This window comes from Gobio gobio, assembly GCF_949357685.1.
Source record: "Gobio gobio genome assembly, chromosome: 1".
Lineage (NCBI taxonomy): Eukaryota > Metazoa > Chordata > Actinopteri > Cypriniformes > Gobionidae > Gobio > Gobio gobio.
In genome coordinates, this window is record NC_137097.1 from 21169205 (window position 1) to 21182720 (window position 13516).

At 40.3% G+C, this 13516-nt stretch overlaps 1 protein-coding gene across 1 annotated transcript; it reads left to right on the forward strand.

Annotated features, from left to right (window-relative positions):
• The first annotated feature begins 5062 nt into the window (after positions 1 to 5062).
• Positions 5063 to 13165, forward strand: LOC307127341 (uncharacterized protein). The gene is made up of 3 exons (XM_079818491.1): positions 5063 to 5130; positions 5537 to 5747; positions 11480 to 13165. Exons 2-3 carry the CDS (start codon positions 5588 to 5590, stop codon positions 12853 to 12855), a joined length of 1536 nt encoding a protein of 511 aa, XP_079674617.1. The 5' UTR covers positions 5063 to 5130; positions 5537 to 5587; the 3' UTR covers positions 12856 to 13165.
• The last annotated feature ends 351 nt before the right edge of the window (positions 13166 to 13516 follow it).

The window sequence follows — 13516 nt, forward strand, 5'->3', positions numbered from 1 at the left end:
TGAATCTTGAGCAAGAATGTATCTGGCCTGTACTAGAAGTAGTAAATGGTCAAGATATTTTCGGGGTAAAATGACAAACAGTGAAGGCTGTAAAATAGGAGGAAGTGTCTGTATTCAGAAGCTTTCCAATATTTAAGCAAAGAAAAGAAACAGGGATACTTTCAGGTGTATCCAGTATGGCAGTGACTGTTGCTCTTTTTTGAAGTCCATAAAAGTGCATCTATCCATCATAACTGCTCCACAAGGCTTTACTTTATAAAGTACAATTTATAACTTCCAACTTACGGAAAAAGTGTAACGCCTCTCACAGTTCAAAATGCTTTCGCTACATCAGACGAGCGTAACTGGTGTGCAATGTCTTCAGGCTTAGTGTAAGCATTTTGAACTGTGAGATTCCATAAATTGAATACAGAAGATGAATTACTGTTTATTTCCAAGTCATTTTACTGTATAGTTTTGAGAAAAATAAAGGCAAAATCACTCCCAAAAAGTGCATTCTTACACTGCATTTATTCATGAAAAAAATCTAATAATTTGCATAGTGTTGCACGGTTATACAAAAATGTCTTGATTTATTTTTTGTAAGACCCTAAATAAATAGGGATCTGGATTTCACTCCTTTACTTATATAAATCACAAATAAAAAGAAATATAAAATTAAATTAAATAAAATGCAAGGTTAAAATACAGCAGTGGCACATTTAAATTAAAACGTCAAATAATTTAAAATACAAAATAAAGCTGCTTCTTATTGCATTTGGTGTTCCCCACTGTGGTGTTTCTCATGTAGTGTCCACTATGTCATCAGTGGCATTTGAAACATTGCCAGACCTCATCATTTCCGATTGCAGTTCTGGGTGTATCTGCACATGTAGGATGATAACACTCTTGGCATTCAGAGCACTGGACCATGAGCTCTTGTTATGGGCTGTTCTGCAAACACAGTAAACTGGTTCTGCAGTTTTGGTCATGTCTGCCTCAGCTTCACTCATGCAAAGTGTGATGCTGTTTTTATTTTAATGAAGCATACAGTTGTGCCCTTAGCCTGCCTTCATTAAATATGCTTAGCTTTGGTGGATGGCCCTTGCATAGAGCATATGTAAATGCTATTGAGAACACACCACAATTGCTTAGATTTGATTGCCTGACTGTGGCCTTACCGGCGAGGACAGTGTCTGTAGGGTTCTCGGGTCCAGAGGGCGCTTTTACTGTCATACACAGAGAGCTGATTCATCACAAAATAAACTGCTAACCTTGATCCAGTGATTTTGCAATATCTGCACAAACTGGAGTTTTTTTGTGGAGTTCCCACAATCCCTCCATTAGCAATAGCACTAAAGGGCAGAACTGACTGAAACCCATCAATGTCCATGTTGTCCTTTGCTGTGAGGAAGCTGGCCAGGTCAATGGTATCACAGGTCAGCCAGTAATCCTGGGGAAGGACTTGTTGCAGCATGTTTACTTTTGGTGGCCTGGATAGTCTTCTAGGAGCAGTTCTGTCTGATGGACTTGAGTTGTTCCAGATTGGCCCCTCGATTTGCGATCTTCTTCTGATATTCTGCACTGGAGTTTTCTATAAATACAGAAGATACAATTTATGCCACTTAAAATGTAAACTTCATGCTATGTAAACATAAAATGTTATTAATGTTGTGTAATCTTAGTCTATTAAGTGTCTTTTTAATGGGGGACCTTCTAGAAAACCACAAGATAAACGCGAGGGCCCAGATTTTTTTTTAATAAGAATTATGAATACTTCAAACTGGAGATTTGATAACACATGAAAACTTGCCATATTGTCACAGGTCGGGGCGGGCCAAACCAGACTGCACCCACCCCTGGAAACCCGGGAACCACCCGAGGAACGTGTCAAGGACCAGACAGACAAGGGAATAAAATAATACAGTTTATTTATTATTGTTAAAAGGTCGATGAATTGGATAAGTCCTAATTAAAATCTTCTTCTTGCCACCAGGACAGTTCAAGAGTCTACCGGCCTCCCGGGACGGGAGGGGAGGGACGTTCGTGGCGGACCGGAGGCTCGTCGGAGGGGAATCCCCGCGCCGTCCAGGTAGGTCACAGGGTAAGTATTCCTCTACGGGACTCAAGAGGGGAGGCCGTGGTCAGACGAACCCCATTCAGACTGGAACCAGGCAAGTATGCCGATGCGAGGGCGAAGCGAGTCACTGGGGTTACTCCGGAGGGAGGTACTCAGAGGTGGGGGCAAGCGAGCCACTCTCTTCTTCTTCTGAGCAGGGTAAAGGCTTCCAAATAGGGCGTGTGGGGACCACCAGGCGGGGGGGGACACTTTGAGCGGGGCGCTCACGTCAGCTGAACACTGGGACAGACACAGCACAGTTTCGACGGTTCAACAATATGTGAAGCTTTTCAACTGATATACCTTCTCTCCTTTCAAACAGGGTAAAGGCTTCCAATAGGGGCGTGTGGAGACCACCAGGCGGGAAGGACACTTTGGACGGAACACTCGACCACCAGGCGGGGAGGACACTTTGGACGGAACACTCCACTTCCGCTGAGCACTGGAACAGTATAGCAAAGTCTCAACGGTTCAACAGTATGGGAAGCTTTTCAACTGATATACCTTCTCTCCTTTTGAACAGGGTAAAGGCTTCCAATAGGGGCGTGTGGAGACCACCAGGCGGGAAGGACACTTTGGGCGGAACACTCGACCACCAGGCGGGGAGGACACTTTGGGCGGAGCACTCCACTTCAGCTGAGCACTGGAACAGTACAGCAAGGTCTCAACGGTTCAACAGTGTGTGAAGCTTTGCAACCGATATACCTTCCCTCCTTTGAACAGGATCAAGGCTTCCAATAAGGGCGTGTGGAGACCACCAGGCGGGGAGGACACTTAGAGCGGGGCGCTCACGTCGGCTGAACACTGGGATAGGCACAGCACAGTTTCAACGGTTCAACAGTACACGAAGCTTGCAACTGATATACCTTTTCTTCTTCTGAACAGGGTAAAGGCTTCCAATAGGGCGTGTGGAGACCACCAGGCGGGGAGGACACTTAGAGCGGGGCGCTCGCGTCGGCTGAACACTGGGATAGACACAGCACAGTTTCAACGGTTCAACAGTACATGAAGCTTGCAACTGATATACCTTTTCTTCTTCTGAACAGGGTCAATGCTTCCAATAGGGGCATGTGGAGACCACCAGGCGGGGAGGGCACTTCGAGCGGGACGCTCACTTCGGCTGAGCACTAGAACAGACACAGCACAGTTTCAACAGTACATGATATATGAAGCACTCAGCACTAGCGGGGCCGGGTCTTTTCAAGCCGGAAGTTGGGCAGTTGCTTTATCAGGACCCTTCGTTAGAGACAGCGGGTGGAAGACTGTAGGAGAGGAGTGCACGGCAGACTTCTATTACTTCTCCACACACAAATTTCACTTCACAGCACAAACCGTGTAAATCTTCACTTCAGGCACTGCAATTCCACTCGCACACCGTGCATTCGGGCCAGCACTCACCCACCGGTCTTTTCTCCCACCAGATCGGATCTCGTCCTCGATCAGGGCTTGACTTTGCTCCGGGAAAGCAGAAGAATGATGCAGCGATCACCACATTCGGCAAGGAGAGGACAGAAGTTGGAGACAGATCATTAATTCACTCGGTGTAATAGTTCACTCGTGCCAAACGTTTTCCAAACTCTCCACACCACTCCAGTGTTAGTGCATATAAACAACGGATCAAATACTCATCACTTGCGTCTTTCTCACTACGGACGATATTCCTCAAGTCTTCGCTGCCAAATACTTCACTCCTTCCTTCCTCTTCCACAACTCCAATCTTCCCCACTCCACAGCCCAGCCTCAATAAAAAAGAGCAACCCGCTGACAAACACAGCATCATACGGGAGGAGATCCACACAACAGTCTGTTTTCTCTCTGTTTTTAAAGCCTCATCTCAATAGGTGTCCCTCTCACAGCGTTCTCTATAATTGCCCCACACCTGCTGTCACTCAGGCAATCAGCCCCGCTGCCATGGCAACAGATTCACAGGGCATAGACTGGAGGTTCACTGGAAAATCCTGCAACAGTATTCACCAGGATCTTAGTCCCGTTCGGTTTGTTTTGTCACCCCGTGACAATATCCCTCAGGACCAGCCTGATTATGTCCAAATATAATGTTGTGTTAGGGCAAACAGAACCCAGTAGTCATTTACAACTTTAAACCATTAACATAAATATTCCACAGTCTCTAATCTCGACTCTTCTGTTTTGAAAGGTTAATGTATGACACACTATATATTGGAGCTGATGCTATTTATAAATATAAAATATGGTACAAAAGACGTTCTTTATTTAAATTAAATGAATTTAACTACAGTAGGTAACATTATATTGTTGTTCGCTGATATTAAAGTTAATAAACCTATCGAGACTTATTGAAGATCTGGGTTTCTTTACAGTGATCATAAAGACTATAAATTTACTCATTTGAGCAATGCAGACGTCAGACCTTCGTTCAGCTTCAGAACACAAATTATGATATTTTTGATGAAATCCGAGAGCTCACTGACCTCTCCACAGACAGCAATTTAACACTTTCATTTCCCAGAAAGGTTGTAAAAACTTTTTTAAAATAGTCCATGTGACTCGTGTGGTTCAACCTTCATGTTATGAAGTGACAAGAATACTTCTCATGCGCAAACAAATAAACAAAAATAATGACTTTATTCAACAATGTCTTCTCTTCCCTGTCACTCAAAAATTATTGAGATTTTATATTACATATTTATTATTTAATAATATATTTATCATTAATAATATAGATGTAAATCTATATATCTAGATATAGATCATTTACATAAATAAGATAAATAGATAAATAATTTATTCCCCTAAACAATACAGTTTTAACTTTTAGACAAAGTCTCTCAGTCTTTACTAGTTTCATAATATTTTCAGCACATCATTGAACAACATGTATTTCACCAAAACACTCAACTCTGAATTTCTGTCATCTCTTGTATTATTTGTATGTGTGCACTTCTGTGAATGTAGACTGGAGTGTGTGAACGGGACTTTTATTTTGGTGTGGTGGTGTGACGTCATAAAGCTGCGCAGGGCTCCTGCATCTGTTGTGATTCGGCTGAAGAAAGGTTTGTGTTTTAAGCGTTTAAAGTGTTTAAACAATAGAAACAATCTTCAAGGTTTTACAGATGACACAGATTGAATTACTTATTATTAAATGTAACATTGCATTGCATTATCTAACACTTATTAACGTTGTGTGAGTAAAGTAACAGAATAAACTCATGAGTAACAGAAGCAGCTTCTCATTTCTCTCTATATCATGAATCAGTTCAAACTTGAGTTCAGTCTCTGGCGAGTAGAGATGAGAGAAATTAAATAAATAAATAAATATATAGTGTTTGTGTAATTTGTTTTCTTTTATTAGTTTGTAGTGCTAGTTTTGAGTGTTACTGAGACTGCGCTGATACTGAACTAGAGCTGATTGAGACACTCTCAGAGATTTAATGTGGATTTATTTTTCGTCTTAAACAGGACAAACACACAGAAAAACTCCTGGAGAAGCGGCTGAGATCATTAATAAAGATGGTGTTTATTAAAGAGGAGAGTGAAGACCTGAGGATTGAAAATGTATTCAGTTTGAAACATGAAGAAACTGAGGAACAAACAGAGAAGGAGGAGAGAGAAGACGTGAAGATTGAAGAAACATTGAGAGTGAAACATGAAGAAACTGAAGAACACTCAGGTTGGTTTCATTCTCAAAGCTGAACTCACTCATTTGATGTTTTCAAGTCTACACGCTCACAGATCCTCTCATTATAACAAGCAAAGCTTATACTCGATGTAAATAATTAGATTAATTGGTTTATAGAGGGATTTTCTGTTGATCACTATAACGGCTGCACTGCTTGCTTTCTGTAGTCTAAACTACATTCACAATTTGAAGAAAAGTTTTGTCATGTTTCTTAGAGGACCAACGTCCACATATACCGCAAAGTTTCAGGAATGACGAACGCTTTTAATTGACTGAATCCGCTTTCCTGTTCCGCTAGTTGCTCCTGAAATGGCCTAGACCAGGTAAACCCAGCCTGATCTGCAGGCGATTTGATTTCGGCCTGTACCTCAGGCTGGAAACGTGTACATATTTCTATCCTGCTTCTGTTACAAATTTGCGGGGACCAATCAGAAACCGGCTTATTCACCTGGCTATTGGCGGGTTTAACACAATGACGGATAGTTCGGTGCACGCGTGTAACCGAGTGCAATCTTTAACAGTTCAGTCGTCTTGTTTCAAGTGCCGAACACACTTCAATCCGAGTTCCCACACTCGCCCCCAGGGTATTTGTAACTTGCGTTTGCAAAATCTTTGCACTCACATCTAGAGCTACACTTATGCCAATAACCAGTCAAGAAACCAAGATGTTAAAGGGATAGAAACTTCTGTCATCATTTACTCACCCTCAAGTTGTTCCAAACCTGAATGAGTTTCTTTGTTCTGCTGAACACAAAAGAAGATATTTTGAATAATGTTTGTAACCAAGCAGAGAGAGCAACCATTGACTACCATAGTATTTTTAATCAATGGTTGCTCTCTCTGCTTGGTTACAAACATTATTCAAAACATCTTCTTAGAACAAAGCAGAACAAAGAAACTCATACAGGTTTGGAACAACTTGAGGGTGAGTAAATTATGACAGAAGTTTCTATCCCTTTAACATCTTGGTTTCTTGACTGGTTATTGTCAAGGGGCGATAGAAAGTGTCCTGACTCAGTGCATCACAGCGTGGTACGGGAACAGCACCAGTCACGATTGCAAAGCCCTGCAAAGAGTGGTGCGCTTATCCGAGCGCATCTCAGGCTCAGCTCTCCCGTCTCTGCAGGACATCTACACCAAACGCTGCAGAGGTAGAGCTACCAAAATCATCAGAGACATTAATCACCCTGCAAACTCTCACTTCACCCTGCTGCTATCTGGTAAGCGCTTCCGTAGCCTGATGGCAAAGACTGAAAGACTCAGGAGGAGTTTCTTCCCCCAGGCCATCAGACTCCTGAACTCAGTCACGTGACTTCACTTCACCCCGCACACGCATAAACATACGGTTTTTTAACATTAACATCCACATACTGCAATTGCACTGCACTTTACTTTCCTATTGTTACTGCGTAACAACCTGTAATAAACCTAGCACATTATACTTCTTTATATATACATATATATATATTTTATGTTAACCACTTATTTTTAAGTCTACAGTTTATCTCACTTATCATATCCACATATTTTTTATATTTTTATTTATCTTATTTCCTATTTTTATCTTTTACTTGATTTATTTATAATTCTACTTATGTTAATACTTTTTATTCTAATTTTATTCTATTTCTATTTTAATTTCTTGTAACTGTTATTTGCACTGTCCATGGAGCGGACCTGTTTACATTTCACTGCCAGTTGTATATTGTGTATATAACTGTGTATGTGACAAATAAAACTCTTGAATCTTGAATCTTGAAGTTTCATTTTTTGGTGAACTATCCCTTTAACAAGTAAAACGTGACAGACATATTCTCTTCCATTTCTACTCTGTTAAAGAAAAGTTACTGTAATGTTAGCTTTTAGAGACATCAAAGGGGGAATTTCCTTAGGCCAGATTTTGCTCCTGATTAGATAAGATAAGATTAGATTAGATTAGATTCAACTTTATTGTCATTACACAAGTACAAGGCAACGAAATGCAGTTTAGGTCTAACCAGAAGTGCAATAGCAGCAAGTGCAGGATATATACAGTGGTTGCGTAAGTGCAGGACATGGATATGTACTGAATATATATAAATATGTATAAATAGAGAGATGGTTATTACTATAAACAGAACTGAATTTACAGGTGAATATGTACAGTGAATATAATATACAGATGGCTATTACTTTAAACAGAATTTTACAGATAGAGGTATACAATAATATGTTAGGCTAATATGAGGAATAGCAGTGGATTAAGGTAGTGCAATAAATTATGGACAGAGTTATTCGAAAAAAAAGTGTAAAAGTGCAGCGGAAAGTGGTTGCATATTGCAGTTAGAAGTATGGTGCAAAATGCAAATGTAAACAGTTGGTACTATAAATACAGTCGGCAGTGCAAATGAGCATAATCCAGTTAAGATATGGTAGTGCAGAATGCATAAGTAAACAGTTGTGACTGTAATAAACAGTCGGTAGTGCAAATAACAAAGTGAAGGAAGATGTGAGGTAAGAGAGTTTGCAGTTTATGAGGGAAGTGGATCAACGGGGGTTTGAGTTCAGTAAAGAGACAGCTCTGGGGAAAAAACTGTTCTTAAGTCCCCTGGTCCTGGTCCGGAGGATCCTGAAACGCCTGCCAGAGGTAATAAATAGTAATAGTGTATAGTAATAAAATCATTGAGTTTAGTTAGAGAACTGACTAAACAATTAAAAACTGAACGTGTCTGCTCAATACAGCACGAGCCGAACGAGCAAACAGCTGACAGACAAGATTATCGAAGATTTGGTTTCAAAGTGTAAAAGCGCCTATTTAAGGGAGTGTGTCATTGTACTGTTTTGTTGTTGTGTTTTTCATTACGAATAATCGGCTAATGAGCCCAAAATTCAAGCAACCCGCCCCCAAATTAAAAAAATTGGCTAATTCTAAACCGAAAGTTCAGTCAGATCTGTGTAGGGTTTTGCTCAATATGATGATAAGGGGCAGATCAGAGGGCTTGCTGCAGTTGAATATCTAAATATCTGAATATCATAGTATAAAATACTATGTGGAGGACGCAAGATAATTTAATAATTATAATATGACTGCGTGGTGAACCTTAATCGTATTTAAACTACTATCGCGTTGTTGTTGGTCAGATAAAATGACAGAGAAAAGAAAAACGGACATTAGATAATTTTTCAGTGCACCAAAACGCCAAATAAGTACAAAATGTTTTTTTTTTTTTTTGTGGTACACATATCCTTACAAGTACGATTTTGGCTGTATTATGTGTCCCCTTCAAAAATTGCTCTTGAGAAATTTCATGTTTATTGTCCCCCCAAACTTTTAGATTAAATTTACGCCCCTGGTGGCGCGTGTGTATGTGAGAGAGACACGTGAGTGAGAGACGCAGGGGAAGGAAATGCAGCTGAAGGTTATTTGCTCTATGAAAGACATTGATGAAGACGAAAACTAAGGACATTTAATCTGTAATTTTATTTTAGTTAGTTTTGCCAAACACACATTACAGTTTTGGTTAGTTACCATTTTTTTGTAATGCCTCGTTTTTATTTTTATTTCAGTTAACGACAACCCACCTAGTTTTAGTTTTTTCGTTCGCTTTCGTTAACGATTATAACCTTGGTAACGATGAGACGAGATGAAGTTACTTGCAGTAGTGCTCCGGTCTGCAACGCTGTATCATCTTGATAGCACAACGACTCTTTGTACTTCTGTCCAACTTCCGACTTTTCGGCTATTTTTTTGTAGCTGGATATAAATCATTTGTTGCGTCTAAATATGAATGAGGATAGGGTTATTGATAAATCGAATTGTTATTGTGGTTCTTATTATCATTTAGGGGGGCTTAGGAACATTTTGGGGTAGCTTCAGCCCCCCTAAAATAGGCCTAACGACGTCCCTGATGCTGAGGATACATTACAACTTACTGTCATGTGGTGTAATCGCTAAATCAGTGTTTCAACAGGGGAAAGACGTCAATATAACTGCTTGTAAACTAAACAATGTCATGTAACATTAGCATCACATTTACCTCAGGCAGTCATTCAGTGTCAACATATATTTAGTGAAAGAGTTGATTTCTCTAGTGAATAAAATTATGCTCTATATTAGCCATTATATTCATTATATTCTACTTAACCTGTTAGTGATGTCTTGATTATTTCATGCATGTTAAATAAACCTGTCGTGAAAATGACAGACACTGTGTATAAAATTATATTTCAACAATGAATTGGAGAAAAAACTATTTTATAATTGGAGTTAAGGGTCCTGCACACTGTGCGATTTTTCTAAATCCTCTGTGAATGTTGCTTGTCAGACTGTATGAACATAATCCCCGATGTAATACATGTCACACTGTAGGATCTCAGTTGTCATTATGTCAGACTGTACGACTGTCAGACTGTACGACAGTCAGACGCGAAAAACGGACGCAAGCCAGAGACTCGTACGGACTGAGTTTTACGTCATCAATCCGTGACACGTTCAGTAACGGTGAGCCGCATTCACATACACAACGGTAGCGTTCAGCAAACAACAAAAACAAGCGCTGGCATTTTTCATTCACCTGACTCTTTTCGACATGTTCCCTGTTGTGATTTGATGTTGTTGCACGAAATGCGTCATCAGGTTCTGCGCTCCTACTGATTCTTGATTTGACGGTCGTCCTAGGAGAAGTCACACTGCAGGATTGCGCCTCAAATCTTCTGACACTGCCAGAATTTTGTCCGAGGTAAAATTTGATCGCAACGGTCATTAATCGGTTATCGGTGCACATGTCAAACTAAGGATCAAAGACTTCAGATTTTAGCCTAGGATCAGAGAAATCTTTTAGGATTTCAAAATTTGTCTGAGACGGCCAAATCGTGGCCAAAATCGCACAGTGTGCACCCGGCTTTAGAGGGTGTGCAGCTGAAGCTTGACCTAACAGAATTAAAGGGGTGGTAAAACACATTCTTTCGAGGGCTTGATTGTGTTTGTGGGGTGCACTGTAACGTGTTCATGCTTCGTTTTTAAAAAATTGCATTATTTATCATATATTTTACTTTTATTCTACACTACTCTGTCCCTCTTTGTAAAACGGTCTGATGGTTTCCGGGTTGTATGAAGCCAGTCCCTCAAAAATACGCAATGGGCTCAGATTGGTTAGCTGGCCCAGTGTGTTGTGATTGGCTAACCGCCTAGTGCACGTTTGTGCCCCTTACCTTTACCGGTAGCCTGTGCTTTGGGTAGTATTAGAAACAATGGCATCAATAAAACCATACCAATTTGAGCCCGAATCGGACCCAGACAATTTTAGTGAAGATGATCGAGCAGGCCCTGTTCAGTCCTCAAGAGTAAAGACTGCGGATCTATAGTGATCGCTACTGAATGGCACCGTTACTTTTGTATTTTTAGAACGATTATAGCCAAATATCTGTCGCAAGAACTATTAACCCAAAACGAACACTAAACATTGGCTTTACTAGTAGCCAAATCAAACACAGAACCATGTTTAGCGTGCCTGTAGATAAACAATACATAAAAGCTCTAATCAAAGAATAATTTACACTAATGCCAAGTTCGCTGTTGAGATTTTAAAAAAAGTTTGTAACGTTAGGTGTTTGTCGGATAACGTTAACCCCTCTTTCTGTAGCTTACTGGGTATAGGATGTAACATACATGTTTCTGGTTTAATGTCTTTGTCTGTTGTTTTGTGCCATTGAACTGGGGTTAACTTGTTTTTTGTCTCTTTTAGATCTGATGGCACTAAAAGTGGAGAGCCAAGAACTAAATAAAATGGAAGAGAAAGATCCGTATGGGCAACATCAGGATTTCATAGCTGGAGAAAAATCTTTTAGTTGCTCACAGACTGAAAAGATTTCCTCACAAAAAAAGTCTGGAAAGAGTTTAATTAAAAAACAGCACCTTAAAGTCCCAATGAGACTTCACACTGGAGAGAAGCCTTACAGCTGCCCTCAGTGTGGAAAGAGCTTCACTCAAAAAGAGTCTCTTAAAGTCCACATGAGAATTCACACTGGAGAGAAGCCTTACACCTGCCAGCAGTGTGGAAAGAGTTTCACTCGAAAAGGGCATGTTAAAGGCCACATGAGAATTCACACAGGAGAGAAGCCTTACACCTGCCAGCAGTGTGGAAAGAGTTTCACTCGAAAAGGGCATCTTAAAGGCCACATGAGAATTCACACTGGAGAGAAGCCTTACACCTGCCAACAGTGTGGAAAGAGTTTCACTGATAAAGGAACCCTTGAGAAACACTTGAGAATTCACACTGGAGAGAAGCCTTACACCTGCCAACAGTGTGGAAAGAGTTTCACTGATAAAGGAACCCTTGAGAAACACATGAGAATTCACACTGGAGAGAAGCCTTACACCTGCCAACAGTGTGGAAAGAGTTTCACTGATAAAGGAACCCTTGAGAAACACATGAGAATTCACACTGGAGAGAAGCCTTACACCTGCCAGCAGTGTGGAAAGAGTTTCACTCGAAAAGGGCATCTTAAAGGCCACATGAGAATTCACACTGGAGAGAAGCCTTACACCTGCCAACAGTGTGGAAAGAGTTTCACTCATAAAGGAAACCTTGAGAAACACATGAGAGTTCACACTGGAGAGAAGCCTTACACCTGCCAACAGTGTGGAAAGAGTTTCACTCATAAACAGTCTCTTAAAGTCCACATGAGAGTTCACACTGGAGAGAAGCCTTGCACCTGCCAACAGTGTGGAAAGAGTTTCACTCATAAAGGAAACCTTGAGAAACACATGAGAATTCACACTGGAGAGAAGCCTCACACCTGCCAACAGTGTGGAAAGAGTTTCACTCATAAAGGAACCCTTGAGAAACACATGAGAATTCACACTGGAGAGAAGCCTTACACCTGCCAACAGTGTGGAAAGAGCTTCACTCATAAAGAGTCTCTTAAAGTCCACATGAGACTTCACACTGGAGAGAAGCCTTACACCTGCCAACAGTGTGGAAAGAGTTTCACTCATAAAGGAAACCTTGAGAAACACATGAGAATTCACACTGGAGAGAAGCCTCACACCTGCCAAGAGGTAATGACCCCTTCCTCTCAAAACATGACTCTGCTCCAGTGCACAAAGCAAGATCCATAAAGACATGGAAGTGGAGGAACTTGACTGGCCTGCACCTCAACCCCGATAGAACACCTTTGGGATAAATTAGAGCTGAGACTGAGAGCCAGGCCTTCTCTTCCAACATCAGTGCCTGACCTCACAAATGTGCTTCTAGAAGAATGATAAAATAAAATAAAATTACTAAACACAATTTAAATCAGTTCATGTGAGTATCACTGCATGTATTTAAAACAAAATGAAATATAACATTCAACCTATAAATATGTGGTTCAGGCAATATGTGAATATGTACTCTGATTATCTTCACTGTAATAAAATGAAATATGACAAACACAACTCTCTTTTTGTTAAACGTCAGTTTTAATAATCAATAATGGCCATTATAAAAGTATAAGTAAAAGGTATAGGAAGCTCTCCAATAAGAAATAAAGCAAACCATTCAGTCAAAAGTACAAAGTCAGCACTTTAGTAGGCTATGGTGGTTAAGTTAAATAAGGCATGTTTATTTATATATCACATTTCATACACAATGGTAAATCAAAATGCTTTATAAGACTGGGCGATATAACCAAAAAAACATATCTGTATTTTTTGGTTGAATGGTGATACACGGTATACATCCCGGTATTTTCTAAGTTTTCCTATTTGGATGCAAAAAAATCAGTATACATTTTTTTTC